Here is a 19,347-nt window from a genome sequence, read left to right as displayed (position 1 = left end):
CCTGAGTGCGTAGGGCCTTTTCTTGTGTCTTGTCACTTCCCCACTTTTCCTCAAGCCAGGCCCAGCTCACCGGTGACGCTTACCACAATACGGGCTACACGCCAGGTCTGTTGCTCCCAGGAGCCCTATTTTCTTGAACGATTGGGCACACTCTCCCTGTTTGCCATTCCCTCAGACCCTAAGTTTGTGGAGCTTGGGGCTGAGAACCTCAGCGTATTTTGCTTGCCCTCCAGTAGCCACGCCCCCGGTAGCTGGTGCAAGAGACCTCAGTTGTCAGCACTGGTGGGAGCGGTAGCAGGGGTCCCACGCGACGGGTCCCGTGCCACTCCTGATTCCCTCGGTCTGACTATCATGCTCACGGGAGAGCTGAGAGGGGCCCTTAAGGTTTCCCCGCTGTGTGGAGAGGGAAGGCTATGGGGTTACACACCTGTCGCCGCCAGTTTCAATGAAGTTATCTCCTCCGCCACATTCTGGTGATGTCAGTTCTCTGCCATGGTGGTATCCCATGCAAATGGCGACAGTTCGTTCCCTTTGCCGGGTGACCAATGCAATGGGTGGGTCCTGACTGGCTCTCCCAAGCCCCGTCTCAATCCTGTGGCCACTGCCTATGAAGGCTCCGTTGGTATTAACCTCCGCAGGTTCAGAAGGGCCAACCAGTTGTTTCAGTGGGATCATTTAGCGCTGAGTCACAGCAGTTTGTCTGCCATACGCAGGAGAATGGGAGCTTGAATTCAGCCAATCCGGGCTCGGTGTGTGTTCTGAGAGGCACAGACTGTTTGCCCCAGATCCACGTCAGCTCAACATTGCCTAGTGATCCTGAGCAAACAGCATTTAGATGGTTTAAGACTCCCTATGCCGGCGCATCTGAAGAGGTCAGAGACTTGATCTCTCTGCGTGCGCCGCCATGTTGGATCCCTCAGCTTTAATCAGTATTGAATGAGATAAATTGAACAGGTTTTGGTCCTAGCCTGTGTTGGCCAGATTAAGCAGGGTAGCCAACAGAGTGGGATACTTAGATGAAGATGCAAGTTTGGCTACAGTCTGCACAGGTCATTTCTCAGCATTCTGTTTTCAGTGAGCAACCTTATGGCTTGAAGCACTGTCCACTGGGGCAAAGAGCAGGCTTACTTATTGCCTGCAATGAAAGAGGTGGATCCACTAAGCTCAGTGTTTCTGGTGGCAACCTCAGCATACTTAGCATTCATCTGTGCCTCTCTCCACTGCCTCATAGGGTTTAGTGGTCAAAAGGCACCAATGCAAACATTGCCGCTTATGCTACTTGCTGTGCCATGCGTAATAAAGGCCTTCACATCTAACCCTGCCGTTTCCTGGTTTCTGCCAGCATTCATGAAACACTGATATGCTAACTCAATAGCTTGTGAGTAAAATGAAATCAAATCCTAGACCCACTCTCTTTCAATTTCTTCACCATATATTGTTCTAGTTGAAGTCTGCAGTATTTCTTGTTCTGAATTTCAGCACTTTAAATTTTATCTAAACGTATGCATTTCATCTGTTGTATTAGCATATTATCATTCTTCGTATTTTTAGATTCTTGTTATCTGATGCATGGGTACTGGTCTCCCTCCTCCTTTTGTTTTGAATTTTATTTTTTCTTGATGAGCCTTGTTTCAAAAAGTTTATTCATCTTTTTAAAGAGTCAACTCTTAGTTGTGCTCGTCTTGATTTTTTGGTTGGTGGTAATTGTTCCTTATCTTTTTTTTTTTGGTCCTTTACTGATTTCATTATGTATTAGTGGGCAGCAGGGGGTGCTGTGCTCTTTTCTAATCTTTTGAGTTAAATGCTGCTTATTTGTTAAGTTTTTATTTCTTGGCTAACAAATGTAAGTCATATGTTTTCCTCCCATTAGGCCATTTCTGTGCTTCACAATTTTGATTCTTCTGCTTTCATCATTATTCAATTAACATTTCTAAATTATTGCATGTTCCTTATGAATTCCATTTTTACCCAAGAGCGATTAAGAAAGAAGTTTCCAAACACATTAATGTTTTACATTTTAAAAGTTTACACATTGTGGTCAGAAAAATAGTTAAATAGTTAATAGTTAATCCTTTTTAATCTAAGGCTTCCTTTGTGGTCTAATGATTTACTATTATTACTACTTTTTGGAGTGCTAGGAATTGAGCTCAGAGCATCATGCATGACAGGCAGAAGCTCTGCCCCGAACCAAACTCCCAAATTTATAGCCTTTTTTTTTTGAGACAGGATCTGACTATGTCGGTTCAGGTTGGCCTTGAACCTGTGATCCTTTACCTGAGTCTCCCAAGTGGCTGGGTCTGAAGGCATATGAACCTGGCTGTATGTTCTATTTTTTAGATATAAGAGATATGCTTGGGGTAAAAATTAGTTTATTTGGTGTGGAGTTTTATATGTGTATATATGCAAGTAAAGCCATATCCTTATGATAGTGACAACTTGTCCAATTGTTATTTTTACCAGTATATAACACCTTTTAGTCCCTTTTTCCCCCTAAAATTCTATCTTGTCAGAATAATGAAAGATTGGTACTTGAGCTTTCCCTTTGTTCCCCCATTTGCCTAGTGAATCTTTTATTTTCAAAATTCCTTAGCCTTGTATTTCAAGTATCTCTCTTGTAGTTGACATTATTTTTAAAATCCAATCTGAGCCAGGTATGTTGGTGCACACCTGTAATCCCAGCAACTTGGGAGGCTGAGGCAGAAGGATGGTAAATTTGAAGCCAGCCTCAGCAATTTAGTGAGCCCCTGTGTCAAAGTTAAAAAAAAAAAATCCAATTTGATTCTTTCAATTGGCAAGTTTTACCCCCATTTATATAGTTACTTTTGTATAAGGATTTATTTTTGCCCTTGTTTCATGTTTTCCATTTATCATACTTTCAAATTCCTTTATTTTTTTTTTCTGCTTTCCACTGCAGAGATTAAGTTTTCTTCTGCTGGTTTGAAGTTAAATCTCTTTAAAATTGTCCAAAAGTGACTTCATTACTAGTGAATGGGCAGCCTATTTGACTTCTCTTGCCTGTGTGTTTACCTTTAAAATTAGGAGGCTAAAGATAACAATATGCTTATTGTGGAAATTAAACGAGTTAATATGCAAAAAACTCTCAGAATAGTGCCTAGAAGAACAAAGCTCTGTGTGTTTACTCTTATATCATTATGATGGTCACTCTTAGGACCCATATAGTGTTATTGCTGGCTGTCGATTTCTGAAACATCAGGATCTATAGTCTCCCAAGAAGACAGTGTTTTACCTTATATGACTTTGCTCTCTTTCCTTCCCAGTATCAAGTATCTAGTTGGTATTATCTAGGTTTTTGGTCTGAATTATTATGAATATACTTTCTCCACTTCTTTTCTGGTCACAAATAGATGGAAATAGTCAGAGGGTAGATATAGTTCATAGTGCAATAGGAAGACAGGAAATTGTACGGATACAGATACATTTTAATAGATTTGGAGAGTTTCCATTTTCTCCATTGGGTGGGAAAGGTAAAAGAAAAAAAGAAAATCCAAAAGCTGAGAGGAAGAGATTTAAAGGTCTGAATAAAGAGGTATGAAATACTTGGGGAGAAATTAAGTGTGGATTGATTACAAAAATGTCTAAGAATTGACAGAGTGCTGAGTCCTTGATTTTAAGGGCCAGGAACTTGAAAAGACCTGGATGGTCATGTTTTTCCAGTTCCATCCACTAGCTTAGGTATAGATGCAGAGCAGCTAGAGGAATTGAGTATAAACAAGATTCAAGTTTTCACTCCAGAGGGACAAGAAAATTTAGGGTATATACAAGGACCATGATGTTTTGCTGCAGTCTGGCTGGGCACAAATCACGAGCCGCTGAAGCAGGAACAAACTTTATTTCTGAACTCCACCAGCACACTCCACACACGCTCCCAGGAACTCCTCCCGAACGCCACGCGGCTCATCCAGGAACAAGAAGCCGGAAATATCCTCCGGAAATCCCTCCTCCTGCACTTTCCCAACCAATGGGAACTCTCTGGGAATCCCTGGGAATCCCCATGAGAACTCCAAAGTAGCGTGAGAACTCCAAAGTAGCGGCTGAGGCGGATAGTAATGCCTCGCCTGTCAATCAATACTATTGGCAAAATGCCAGGGGCCATTCCAACTCGGCTGTGGCTCTCAGCATCTCCCCCCACTCTGTTTAATTAAACAACAAGCAATGTGGCTTAGGGACCGTGCCTGTTAGTTTGTCCAATACACATATGGTCCTTACCCGTCATTGGATGAGCTGACCTCTAGGCGTCAGCCCTCTGTCTTAGGTTGGTACCACTGCAATTGGATCATACCCGTCACTGACTACTGGTCCAGCATACAGCTATACTTGTGGGTAGGCCTTTGCACCAGTGGGGGGGTGAGGTTCTTTGCCTCACCTCTGTTGGCCCCCAAATTTTAGACCATCACTAGCAGAAGGGAGGAGGATACAGAAATGCCATGACACTAAGCCAATTGACGGCTCCTTTGAAAAATTGTACCACCGGTGACACCATCAGCAAAGATACTCCAGCATTACCACAATTCGCTGCACCAACAGATAGATCACAATATATACAAGTGATACATTGTCCAGGCAAGTTCTGCAAGCAGTTCAAAGTGGAGGAATCTATCAATATGTCCATTTCCTCCCAAAGTAAATCGACTCCTTGATTGAGCATTACTTGTTGAGTTATTATTCATTGATGCATCAGTTTATACAGTTTACTGTGATAGCTATCAAAGAAGCTGTAGTTTGGTTTTATCTTTGTCTTCACCGGCGCTGGGATGAAGATAGGAATTCTGGCAATGATGCTAAAAAAAAATTATGTAACATTCCAACAGGCACTAAGAAAACAATTTTCTGAACAACTGACATTATCCTGAACAGAATTATTAAACATAATGAAAAGGAAAGGTGAAAGTAAACAAACAGATCTGTTAACCTCCTTATTTGTACACACATTAAAACAATCCTCAACAGCTGTTTACCCAATTTAAATTAAACCATTAAAATCACATGAATAAAAAAAAATTTGGATCCATTTTTTCATGATCACTCCTCATATATGATATATGGACATACACACACAAAGACATACAACACGAAACACAAGTGTGCACACAAACGTACAACACATAAGATAATAGTAAAGGCTTTTAGCTTTACACAGGTGAAATCTCCATTGCAATGTTTAAAAACTCCACAGTCAAAAAATAAAACTGATCAGAAAAACATTAACCTAGGTCTGTATGAGCTCAAAAATAAAATAGAACTTTATGATGTGGGAAAAGGCAATAATAAAATAGATATTGAAAAAAGCATCCGGGTTAATCACTGTCGCAGATGTAAGAATAGCCAAGCTGGAGCTCTGGATATCAGCTGTTATGGATTTGAGTCAAATCATCTTCTTTTTGGTCTGTAGAAATTGCTTTGGTTAGTCTCTCTGGAATCCAAATTGGCTGTTGTTCTCCCTGTGGAAATACACAAAGAGAACCCCGACTCCAGACAATCACTGGGTCAGGACCTTTCCATTGTCCTGTTAGAATATCTTTCCAAAGTACCTTAGGCTTATGTACATTTTTTTGACACATATGCCTTTCCCCAGCACTAAGCCCTGATGAATCCAAATTTAAAAAGTTTAGAGTAAAAAGCGTTATTTTAAGTTTATCTTGGGGGGATATATACCCCTTTCCAATTCCCTCTTTTTGCTTTAATAAGTACATTTTAATAGTTTGATGAGCTCTTTCAACTATGCCTTGTCCTTGAGGATTGTATGGAATTCCTGTTATGTAAGTAATGCCAAATGATGAGCAAAATTGTTTAAAAGAGGTAGAGGTATAGCCAGGACCATTATCTGTTTTTAACTGTTTTGGAACGCCCACAGTGACAAAATTTTGTAAGCAATGAGCTATAATATCTTTAGTTTTTTCTCTGGCATGAAGGGAGCCCATTAAAAATCTGGAAGAAGTATCAACTGTAACATGCAAATATTTAAATTTTCCAAATTCTGGCAAGTGTGTGACGTCCATCTGCCAAACATGGTTAGGTATCAATCCTCTAGGATTGACTCCAAGATTAACTTGTGGTAAAAAGGTCACACAATTTTGACATTGTTTTATTATTTGTCTAGCTTGTTTCTTAGTTATTTTAAAATGTGTTTGTAAAGTATTAGCATTGACACGGAACCTTTTATGAAAATTTATTGCTTCTTCTAGTGTAGAGAAAATTTGTATGTAATGTGTAGTTTTATCTGCTAAATCGTTGCCCAAACTAAGGGCTCCAGGCAATCCTGTATGTGCTCTGATATGTCCTATAAAGAATGGATCTTTTCTGTCCCAGATTAGACTTTGTATAGTGGAAAACAAAGAGAAAACAGTAGAGGAAGGAGAAATCCTACCAGCATATTCAAGGGATACTATAGCATTAACTATATACTGACTATCAGAAAATCAATCAAATACAGAATTTTTAAACATCACAAAAGTTTGTAATACTGCATTAAGCTCTACTTTTTGAGCTGATTGTTTGGGTACTAAAAATGTAAAAGTTTGATCAGGGGTAACTATGGCTGCTATACCATTATTTGACCCATCAGTGAATACATTTGGAGCATTCATGATAGGTGTTTTTCTTATCATTTTAGAGAAACTACAGGATGTGAAGACCAAAAAGACAATAAAGGATTAGATGGTAAGTGATTATCAAATGAAACATTAGATTTACACATGATTATTGCCCAAGTATTTAACTCATTAGCTAACTTATCAATTTGATCCATAGTATATGGAGTAATAATTTTATTGGGAGAAATTCCAAACACTCTCTTTGCTGCTTTTATTCCTTTGAGTATTAATTGTCCTACAACCTCAGGATACCTAGTAAGAATAGTGTTAGGAGAATAAGATAAATGTATCCACAATAATGGACCTTCTTGCCAAAATACTCCTGTAGGAATATTTTTTTGTTGGTATTACAATAAATAATAAAGGCAAACTTATATCAATTCTATGCAAATACATATTTTCCATATATGTTTCAATAATTTTTAACGCCTTTCTTGCTTCAGGTGTTAACATGTGGGGTGAATTTGGATCTGATGGACCTTTTAGGATATAAAATAAAGGTCCCAACTCTCCTGTTGGTATACCTAGATAAGGCCTTATCCAATTTATGTCTCCTAATAACTTTTGAAAGTTGTTAAGTGATTTGAGTTGATCTACTCGTATTTGAATTTTTGGTGGACGGACCATGGTTGAGGATAATAGAACTCCTAAATAATTAATTGGAAAATTTAATTGTACTTCATCTATTGCTATCTCTAGATTATAATTTTTTAATAAATTTGTAAGTGTGGCATAACATTCTAGCAATGTGTTTTTTATCTTTGTGTGCTAACAATACATCATCCATATAGTGAAATATTTGTAATTCAGGATTTTGATTTCTAAGTGGCCGGATTGCTTTGTCAACATAAATTTGGCACATAGTTGGGATGTTAGCCATCCCTTGAGACAGTACTTTCCATTCATATCTCTGATCAGGACCTTCATGATTCAGTGCAGGGATAGTAAATGCAAAACGATAGTAAATGCAATTCATCCTCAGTATGAATTGGAATTGGAAAAAAAACAATCTTTAATATCTATAGCTAAAACGTACCAGGTTTTTGGCAAAGCAGACAATTGAGGAATCCCTGATTGAGCAGATACCATAATAACCATCTCATTATTAATGGCTCTTAAATCTTGCAATAATCTCCATTTACCAGATTTCTTTTTAATGACAAAAATGGGAGTTTTATAGGGAGATATGGAAGGTTGTATATGTCCCTCCGCTAGTTGTTGTTTGACCAGGTCATGGGCTGCTTGTATCTTTTCTTTAGTCAGGGGCCACTGAGGAACCCATACTGGTCTTTCTGATTTCCAAGTAATTTTTATTGCCTCAGTGACCCCTTCTGAAAACCCAATCCATGTCTATTTATTCCTCGATCTATTTGAATTGGTGCTGCTATACCTTGTTCTTGTTCTCCTAATCTTTTTTCTTTCATGAAACCTGGTCTAGCCCTAATAGTGGGCGCATTTGGATTGATGTTATTTGTTAATGTCAAACCTAATTGATCTAGGACATCTCGTCCCCATAAATTTATAGGAAGATGATCCAATACATATGGCTATATAATTCCTTCACATCCTTCAGGATCCTTCCAATCTAATACCATTGCCCTTCTATGGGGATTAGTTGCTACTCCTAGGCCTCGAAGCATTTGAGTGTCTTGTTGTAATGGCCAATGTTTTGGCCATTCTTGACGAGATGCTAAGGTCTGCACCTGTATCCAGTAGTCCATTAAATTCATGTCCTTGAATATTTAGTTTTAGCATTGGGCGAGAATCTAGATTTAAAGACAGCATAGCCCAATCTACACCTGTGGAGCCTAATCCCCTGGAACCTCTTTTTATACTACTACTGGAAAATTTATCATGTAGGCTGGGTATTATTAATAACTGTGCTATTCTATCTCCTGGTGAAATTACTGATATACCCTTTGGAGAACTAGCTATAATTTTTATTTCACCTACATAATCGGGATCAATTACCCCAGGACTTATCATAAGTCCTTTTAGAGTAGAAGAACTGCATCCTAACAATAAGCCTACTGTTCCTTGGGGAAGAGGTCCTTTTACTCCTGTGGGAATGATTTGAACTCCCATCTCTGGAGTTAGTACTGCTCTGGTGGAGGCGCAGATGTCCAACCCTGCGCTCCCTCTGGTTCGTCTGATGAGAGATCTGATGGATAATGTGTCCTGGGCACTACCCTGATGGTGTTGCTGGGTTCCTCCATGGTGTTTTTGGGTTCCTCCAGTGCCCCGTATATTTGTGGTCGTGGGCCCCAGAGCATTGGGCTCCCCTGTCCGTTTTTTGGCAATGGAGCCCAATGCCTTTCTCCATGATATCGTGGGTAAACACCTGGTCCTTGTCCTTTTTTTGATAATGGAGTACCCTCTATGGTGGTTTGAGAACGGCATTCATTAGCCCAATGTCTCCCTCTACGGCATTGTGGGCAAATACCCGGTATTCTACTCCTTTGATACCTAGCTTTGTTAAACCCTCCTCCTATGGGGCAACTCCTTTTAAAATGTCCTGTTTGTTCACAATTGTAGCATGTTTTTGGCCTGGCATCTAAAGCCTGTTGTACTGCAGCTGCCAAGACTTGCCCTTGTTCATTAATGTCTTTACATAATTTAATATATGTGTTTAAATCTCCATGTTTCCATGGTCTAATGACCTCTCTGCATCAAGGATTTGCTTGGTCATAAGCCAGTTGTTTAATTAATGGCATTTCTTGTTCTGTATCCCCCAAAACTCTGGTAGCTGTTTGAATAAGCCTATCTACAAATTCAGCGTAAGGTTCATTAGCTCCCTGTATTACCTTAGATAATTGACCTTGTAAATCTCCATGTCCTTGTAAAGTCTTCCATGCCCTAACTGCATCTGCAGCAATTTGTGCATATATAGCAGGATCATATTCAATTTGTTGCCGTTGACCCTCATAAGGTCATTTTCCTAACAACATATCTAGATTTCTTTGAGGGTAACTGGCTGCTGCATTTCACCTAGCCATCTCCATGCAAAATTCCTCATTGGCAACCTTCCATAACAAATATTGTCCTCCATTTAGCACAGATTTACACATGCTAGCCAAATCTGCTGGCGACATGTCCAAGTTCGTAATGGATTCGACCATGCTTACAGTGAAGGGTGCTTGAGGACCATAGGTTGTTACAGCCTCCTTTAACTCCTTCACTGTTTTGAAATCTAAAGCACGGTGAATTCGCTGCTCTCCTGCCTGCTCAAGTATAGGGCATGCTAATCTTTGAGGTCCTGTCTCAGGATCCCATCTATCAACTACGGGGGTTGAGGGCCACTCAGCTGTCTCCATAGGTGGAGCTGTTGGTTGAATTACGCCCTCTGGTGATAGAACGGTGTTAGTAGCAGCCTCCTGTTGTAGCTTTTTCCCTAATAGCTGTTTCTCCTCTAAGCTTTCTTCCTTTAAATTTTCTTCCTCTGACTAGCTCGAGAGACCTTCTCTTTTACTTGATCTAAAATGTCTTTCTCCATGGTCTGAACCTCTAACAATTTACTTAACACTCTTTCGGTTTGTTTTTTACTAATTTCTAATCTACTATAAAGATAACGCAACCCAATAAGATAACACAAAACAAAACCGAAACAGAATGAAACAAAAACGGAACAAAAAATCGTTGTATCGATTTTCCTATTTTCTTGACATGTGCATTTGTGTTCTATTTCTATCTCTTCCTCAGGGGCAAACAACTTCAAACCTTGAGCCAACCATTTTTCCCAGTTTGCCTGAGAAAGTTCTAGGGATAGGCAGCTTGAAACAAAAACAAAACAAATCAAAACAAGAACACATTGTTTTTTGAAATGGTCACCCATTCTCTCGCCTTCCCTTAGGTGCGAGCAATTTCACTTACCCCCCCCCCCCCCGAGCTTCAGGTGTTCCCCACACGGGTCGCCAAATGCCACAGTCTGGCTGGGCACAAATCACGAGCCACTGAAGCAGGAACAAACTTTTATTTCTGAACTCGTCCAGCACGCTCCACACACGCTCCCGGGAACTCCTCCCGAACGCCACGCGGCTTGTCCAGGAACCAGCAGCCAGAAATATCCTCCGGAAATCCCTCCTCCTGCACTTCCCCAACCAATGGGAACTCTCTGGGAATCCCGGGAATCCCCACGAGAACTCCAAAGTAGCGGCTGAGGTGGATAGTAATGCCTCGCCTGTCAATCAATACTATTGGCAAAATGCCAGAGGCCATTCCGACTCGGCTGTGGCTCTCAGCAATGTTTATACAAAATAAAGGGAGGGTGATGGAATCCATTTTGTAGAGATCTAGTAATATCATACATGTTTGGGAAAGGTGTAACAGAGTGATGTAGATAAAGGGGTGAGTAGGATGCTAGCAATTGAGGGTTTGTTTTGGAGAAAAGGTCTGCCTGTTTCCCAGGCTGGCCTTCTAAGTAGCTGGTACTATAGGCACACACTACCACACCTGGGTATAAATTGAGTCTTTGAAGGTAATAAACAAGATCAAGAGCAGTGTTCTTCAAAATACAGGTTGGTCCATTCATGGGTCATGAAATCAATTTGGTGGGTCAATTTCTTAAAGCAGCACTGTTAACCATGGCACTGTTAGAATTAGAGAATCTAAAGCAATATGGAGATTCCTTTGAAAACTAGAAATGGAACCACCATATGACCCATCTACCTCACTCTTTGGTATATATACAAAGGATCTAAAATCAGCATGCAATAGGCATGCAGCCACATCAATGTTTATAGCACCACAATTCAAATAGCCAAGTTATGGAACCAACCTAGGTGCCTGTCAATAGATGAGTAGATTTAAGAAACTGGTGTGGATACACAATGGAGTATTACTTGGCTATAAAAAAGAGTTACAACAATTGCCAATAAATGGGTGGAAATGGAGGCCATTAAACTAAGTGAAATAAACCAGACCTGGAAAGTCAAAGGCAGAATGTTTTCTCTGATATCTAGAAACTAGTCCAAAATAAGGGAAGAAAAAGAAAAGTATGTGTGAAGGGGGGGGACTTCCTTATCAAAACAGAAGATCAATGGAGTAGAGGAAGGGGAATGAAGAGAGGGCGGAGGAACACAGTAAGAGAAGAAGAGTGGAAAGAATCTGACCTAACTTTTCCTATGTACATATATGACTATATAGCACAGTAAATCTCACCTTCATGTATATCCACAAGGCACTAATTAAGATAGAGGGCAGGTACCATAGTCTAATGGTAATTAATGTTCTTAACAAAAGCATTTGCAAGTAGAAAAAATTTACATCTATTCACAATACATGCACATTTGTTTATGCAATTTGTTGACAGATTATTAACAGAAATTTTGACTTCATTTCTTCTATTTTGAACTAACTGGATAATAAATGAAAGTCCTTAAAAGGAAAAAAAGGTGCCTGGCACCTAGTTCAGGGATATCATAATACGATGAAATTTGATTTGAATAAATTTTATTTAATTTTAGATTTAAGAACATTGCTAATATAAAAGTTTTTAAAATATTTATAAGAACAAGAAAAATAAATCAACTGGAATGTTTATTGGTAAATCTGTCAATCTCCATAATTTAAAATCATTTAAAACAAAATTTAAAATATCTGTAAAATGTCAGAACATTTAGTATTTTAAGATAAAACAAATTTTTAAAATAAATTGTAGAATCATGGTTATGAAAACAATTTTATGGCAAGCTATACAATTTTAAATTATAGAAAACTAAAAATGAAATATGTAACAAAATATGTCATGCTACTGCTTTGGGGGAAAAGGTGGGGACAATGTTTTTCATTTTATTTACATATATTTATTAAAAAAATTTTCCATGATATTGAAAATAGTCCCACTTCCCTTGTATTTTGCTATAATACATGGATGCAAAGGAGATAGGCTACATAAAATTACAAAGATTGTGTGAAAGTAGGCCACCTTATGCCCAAAACACTGAACACTGAAGTACTGCAAAGGGCACACCCTGAACACACACAGCACACAGGTTACAGAAAAAGCGCACTGCCAACCTCCAGTACACATGTGAACTCCACTTCATTAAACCAGCAAGGAAACAAAATACATCATAAGTAAATGATTTTTCATTTTCCTTTCATTAGTTTTTATGTTCTTTTTCAATCATAATGAAATCTGCTAGAACAGGATTTTATTCAGATGTGTACAGTTTAAACACGATTCATTTTTGTATCTGACATTCTATTTTGTATTTTTTTAATTAACATATGCATATACCTAAATTCCTTTAAATTACAACCTTGAAAATGAATTGTAAAAAGCTGTTTCAATTTCTATGCCAAAGGGTCGTGTTTATATACTATTCTGGAAGACTGGTAAGTTACAACATCAAGATTAGAAACAAAAATTAATATCATTGAATACATATTGGAAGTTTAACAAAATATTTTACTGTACTTACTTTTATATTCTGAAATTTTAGGCTAACATACCAAGGAATTTTATACACTGGAAAAAAGTTCCAAATTTCTGTTCTATTGTTTTACAAAATTCTGAATATAGCTTTTAGCTTGATTTTGATAGAATCTACATTATATGAAGAGCCCATGTGACAATCAAAATAATTCAATATTGTATATAATATACAAATTTATATTTCCCATCACAATTCTTATGGTTGGCAATAATTAATGACACATGGTAATTATTTTATCAAGACCTCTGATATTAAGACTAGACTTGAATATATTCCCCTTGATGACAGCAAATCTGTGAATAATTAATTTTACATTCAGAAGGAAAAAGCTTGACAGCACAGAATCAAAATGATAATTCTTTGTGAGTAGATTAAGGTATTGGTTATAAACAGAGGCATGAAAACTAAAAACACTTTAAAAATAAGTACTGTAAAATATTTACACACATATATCATGGCTCATTTAGAAATAGATTATTAAAGCATAATGTGCACAATACATTATATTAAGTCACAGTACAAACACATTTTAAGGAGTAATTTAAGTCAGGAATAATAAAAATATACATATCACATCAGTTAAGCACTATTAATACATATTTTGTTTTGTCATACATATGAAAATATACATAGAGTTCTTTTCAACCAAACTTTTTACATAAATATTCAATGATTTAAATAAAAGTTGCCAGAGGTAGAATTTGTGTCAATGCTCATGATTTTCAGGAACAAGTACTTCAAATATTTCATTACTGTTGTGTTCTTTTAAATATCCATAAAGAAACTCATGGAAAATCATTATTCTGAAAAGAGTAGGAGAGAAGGTGGGTTAAGAGATATATAATAAACAAGTTTATTCAATGTATCCATAAAAAACTGAAATTCAATTATGTTTTAAAAATATAGTCTCCAAATAAAACCTTATGCCCCAAATCCAGATTATATATAAAGTACTGTTCTACTTCTTCAAATTAAAAAGTGCTATTCTATACTTTAAAATAGTGATTTTGATTTCCTTATTCATCTTTTCTGAATTTTACATTTTCTCAGCATAAGTGACAGTGTGATATAAGAAGAAACACATATTTGGTCTCTATCCCTGCTTTTTGGCAGATGGCTCCTTAAAATCTCCAGAGCGATAGTAGTGTCTTCTCTATGGTAATGAGATGACTGTGGCTGAGGGGCTCTTAAATAGCTTTTGAATAGGGGCCAGTCACCAGGAAGACCAAGGCATGATCTGGGAAGGAAAAAGCATTGAAGGCTGAGTTGATCTAATCATTCACAGCTATGTAATGAAGACTCCATAAAAACACAAATGGACTAGGCTGGGAAGCTTCCAGAAGCTGAACACCAGGAGGTGTCTGGAGTTGATCCTGGAAAGGTCATAGAAATTCTATATCCCTTCCCTGGTACCTTGTCCTTCCACCTGCCTGTATCCTTTGTAATAGGTAAATGTAAGTAAAGTGTGTCCCCAGAGTTCTGTGAGCCATCTAGCAAATTAACTGAATTTAGGGAGAAGGCTGTGGGAAAGTGGACTTACAGTAGGTAGGTCAGAAGCTCAGGTTACAACCTAGGGCTTACAACTGGTATCTAAAGTGTGAGAAAGGAATCCTGTGGACCGAATCTCTTCCCAATGGGATCTGACACTATTTTCAGGTAAAAAGAGTAAGAAGGAAATGACAAGACACCCAGTTAGTGTACAACAGAGAACGTGGTGTTAAAAATGTTGCGCTGAGAGTGTATAAAAGTAGGAAAAATATTTTAGTTTTTTTTCTATCTCAAATATCATATACCAGTGGCTGGGGCTGGGGCTCAATGGTAGAGTGCTTGCCTAGCATGTGTGAGGCACTGGGTTCGATTCTCAGCACTGAATATAAATAAATTAAATAAAGGTCCATTGACAACTAAGAAATACTTTTTAAAAATCATGTATCAGGGCTGGGGATGTGGCTCAAGCGGTAGCGTGCTTGCCTGGCATGCGCTGGGCGCTGGGTTCGAACCTCAGCACCACATAAAAATAAAGATGTTGAATCCACCGAAAACTAAAAAATAAATATTAAAAAATTCTCAAAAAAAATCATGTATCAGATACAACAGTCAAAAAAGTAAGAAAATTAGATTGTATATTTTAATTACTTAGAGAAACAATAGTCTAAAAAATCATTTCATGGCCGAGCACTTCAATTCTGAGTGCACATGGGGGAATTCTTTAAAATTAGTTTTGGTGACAATATTTAGAAAATGTGAATAAGAATGGATTACTAGTCAAAAATCTCATTAGGATACTTTGAAACTCAATTGTGAATTATTACCAAATTTAAAACTGTGAATTTGTTAATGGTTGTGAAAGTTTTCTAATCCACATGCAATAGGACAGTTAAAAGGAAAAAAATAACAAGTATTAGTGAGACTGTGGAGAAAGGAAACCTTTGTACAGTGATCATGGGAACATAAAAATAGTGAAGCAATGTGGGAAACAGTTTGGCAGCTCCTAGGAGGTAAAACAGAATTATTGTGTAAACCAGCAATTCTACTCTTGGGTATACTCCAAAAAATTTGAAAATGAAGAAAAACAGATATTAGCACACCAATGTGCACAGCAGCATTATTTACAATAGCCATAATGTAGAAACACTGATTAAAAGGTAAAAATAAGATGTGGTATCCTGTAAGATGGATGAACCTTGAAAACATCCTAAGCAGAATAAGCCAGGCATAAAAGGAAAATGTTGTATTACTTCAGTTATATAAAAATTTACAATAGGTAGATTCATAGAGATAGCAAAGTAGGTTAGAAGTTACCAGGGGCTGAGAAAGTGGGGGTGTAAAAAAGTAAAGAGTTACTGCTTAATGAATACGGGAATTTCTAAAAGGTTTTAGAAATGGTGATAGCCAAATAGCATTGTGAAGGTAATTAATGCCACTGAGTTATATACTTAAAAGAGTTAAAATGGATGGGGCTGGGGATGTGGCTCAAGTGGTAGTGCGCTTGCCTAGCATGCATGAGGCACTAGGTTCGATTCTCAGAACCATATAAAAATAAAGATATTGTGTCCACCTAAAACTAAAAAATAAATATAAAAAAAAGTTAAAATGGGAAAATTCATGTTATGTTTTATAGCCACTTAAAAAAAAAAGTTTTCTAATTGATCTCAGCTTGAGGGATTGCCCTATCAGTGGTTCTGAAAGTCTGTGGATTCCTGAGATTTCCCAAGATTCTTTTAGGGGGTCTACAAGGGCAGGCCTTGTAGAGGAATTATTTGCCTTTTCATGATTATGTCCTCACAGGTTATGAGTGAGTTCCCAGAGGTGACATGATGTGAAAGGCTAGGGTATAAATTTAGACTTGTAGGTCATAGGTTCTATCACAACTACTCAATGCTGCTGCTGGAGAAAAGTATTCTCAGTTTGTAAACCATGGCTATGCACTAATAAAGCTTAATTTACAAAAGCAGGCAGTGGGATGGATTTGGGCTGCAGACTCTAGGTTGCCAGCTTCTAATCAAAATTATAACTGTCAATCAAGCATGAGAAAACATCTATCACACTGTACAATGCTTTATAGTAAGAAGGTGAACTGTCACCTAACCACATTCAAAGTAACACAGCAACTTAGAAGTTGTGGGAACACAGAACTCAGAATGAGTGAGAGGAAAATAAATGTTTTAAATAAATAAACATAAAGGCAATCAATCAGGAATTATTTAAACCCAGGCCCTACAAACACAGGGGTGTCAGCATGTTATGTTAAAGCATAGCACATAACTAAGTTCATAATAAGGATTCTGAGTCCTCAAGCAAATATCAATTATCTTCTACATATAGTACTTCTATTAAAAGGAGGCAAACAAACACATCAACTTAAAAAAGACTGATGTAACTATTTTTGTCAATGAGTCTGCATTATTCACAGTCACTACTTGTCAAACTCTGGATCTGACTCATGCTTCTTTCCCATTCATTCCAATTTCCAAAGAATTAGCATATCCCTTTGACCCTCAGTCAAATGTATCCTAACTTGTCTTTACAACTACTTTGGAAAATAGTTTTGCCATAACTACTAAAGTTTGAGCATATGCATATTCAGTGAGCCTACAATTTTACCCTAAGAGGTATACCCAAAGCACTTCGTAAAAGTCCACACTGGGAACTATACCATTGTCAGAATGAATAAATGAACTGTGGCAAGTTCACAGAAGGGTATTTCATTCTGCAGCAACAAGACTGAATGATTTACAAGTTCACATAACTGGATGGACAAATCTCACAAATATGTTGTTGAGGAGAAGAAGCCAGAAATCTACGTTTTCATTTATAAAGTGTCCAAACAGGCAAAAAGAATATATGTGACAGTGAAGACACTTTTAGAGCAGAGCTAGTGCCTATAAGACAGTACAAGAGGTAATATTTTGTTTGTTGATCTGAGTTAGGTAGGCTCAGTTTGAAAATTCATTGAGCTGTATAGATATGGTGTCTTGTTCTAAGTATGTTACAATTTACTTTAAAAATTCTGCTCTAGCTTTCAATGTTATAATACTGATTCTAAACTGCTTACACTAATCTTTTTCAAACCTCTTACATATCTCCTTACCTCTAGTTTCTATCCTTTCCAATATGGCTCAAACATGGCTGTGACGTTAATCCACTGAAAACAATTCTTACATCTTTTTAAAAAAAATATTTATTTTTTTTAGTTGTAGTTGGACACAATACTTTTATTTCACTTACTTATTTTTATTTGGTGCTGAGGATCGAACCCAGGGCCTCATGCGTGCTAGGTAAGCACTCTACCTCTAAGTCACAACACCAGCCCTAATTCTTATATCTTATCCCCTTTTTGGTACCCATTTTATAGACAGAAGGACCTTTAATGGCTCCCCTGACTTACAGAATAAAGTCTACAATCTCTAGTCTTCACATTCAATATACTTTGTATACTCTGACTCTACTTTCCAGCCAAGTTGAATATACCATGCCATGTACAATTATGTGTCTTTGCCTACACTTCTACCAGTTATTATTAGCATCTTGAACGTTGTACTTTATCAAATACCTTCCTATAATGCCTCATATTATTATCTTGCATTTTTGCTGCTTTGTTTATCTCTATTTTTTGCTGTGGTAGGCATTAAACACAGGGCCTTGTGCATTCAAGGTAAGTAATCTACCACTGAACTATATGACATAAAATAAAATGCATGTGCCATGAATGTTCGGTTTAATGAGTGCAATTGTAGATACTGATAGAACCACCCCCACCAAAACAGAATATTTCCCATTATTCCAGGAAGCTCCCCTGAACACCTTTCCAGGCAATCTCCCCTCCCGTGACAAAGAAAACTACCTGAATTTTTACAACTTAGATGTTTTGCCTGACCTTGGTGTTAGATACCTACTTTTCTAGTAACTATACACTTATATGTTCAGGAGACTGTAAAGGAGACTTCAGAGTAGAACTAAGGGGTGGTGTAGGAAGACCATGTCGACGCATCTCTTGGACTGCTCGTTCTCTGTGGGAAAAGATCAAATAAGACGGATTATATTCAAGCACTGTGAAAACTCAAAAAGTGGCACATGCAAACATCAGATGCTTTTGGTGTTTTTTTAATTAATTGATGCTTTCTTCTTTTTTTTGTGGTAGTGGAGAATGAATCCAGGAAGCTAGGCAATCCATATTTGAATCCACATGCTAGGCAAGTGCTCTACCACTCTCCTATATCCCTATCCCTAATTAATTAGTATTTCTATTAAATTTATTTTATTTTTGTTTGGTCCTGCAGTATGATGCCTAGGCTGGTCTTGAACTTGTGGGTTCAAGTGATCCTTCCACCTCAGCCTCCCAAATAGGTGAGACTACATCACTGCACCCTGCCCTAGCATTTCTACTAAATTTGAATCCTATGTCTTTGTAGGATTTTTAAGCACTAGGTAAAATATTTCAATTAAAAATAATATGCATTGTAAGAGACTGTTCAAAGCAATTATACTATAATCATGTTGTAATAATAGGACATCATTAAAATAATATTTTAGAAATAGAATGCTCATGAAATAGTTACCAAAAAAAGAATACTAAGTTTACAATCAGACAGACACACATAGGCACATACACAAACACATGACTAAAAATGCTAATAGTGGAAGGGAGAAGTTATAATTTTAATTTTCTTCTTTATACTTTAAAAAAACACCAAAATCTGTTTAATGTGTTCTTAAAAACTAAATATTTCCATGATAGCAAGCCAGTTCCTCACCTGACTTGACCTTTCTGTGGGATTTGCTAACCACTCTTGGCTTTC

General features: G+C 37.5%; 1 protein-coding gene across 3 annotated transcripts in view; it reads right to left on the bottom strand.

Annotated features, from left to right (window-relative positions):
* Positions 1-12,128: 12,128 nt before the first annotated feature.
* The window catches only part of Cep135 (centrosomal protein 135), a 75,136-nt gene continuing 67,917 nt past the window's right edge, over positions 12,129-19,347 (bottom strand). For all 3 annotated transcript variants that reach the window (XM_027939148.3, XM_071614302.1, XM_071614301.1), the window contains 2 exons: positions 18,445-18,558; positions 12,129-13,851 (listed from right to left, as the gene is read on the bottom strand). In XM_027939148.3, the coding sequence (XP_027794949.1) occupies positions 18,456-18,558 (103 nt within the window). In that variant the 3' untranslated portion in view covers positions 12,129-13,851; positions 18,445-18,455. The remainder of the gene's footprint in view (positions 13,852-18,444; positions 18,559-19,347) is intronic.

This window comes from Marmota flaviventris, chromosome 7, assembly GCF_047511675.1.
Source record: "Marmota flaviventris isolate mMarFla1 chromosome 7, mMarFla1.hap1, whole genome shotgun sequence".
Classification (NCBI taxonomy): domain Eukaryota; kingdom Metazoa; phylum Chordata; class Mammalia; order Rodentia; family Sciuridae; genus Marmota; species Marmota flaviventris.
The sequence above is the reverse complement of the archived record's forward strand: the minus strand, read 5'-3'. Positions and strand labels throughout refer to the sequence as shown.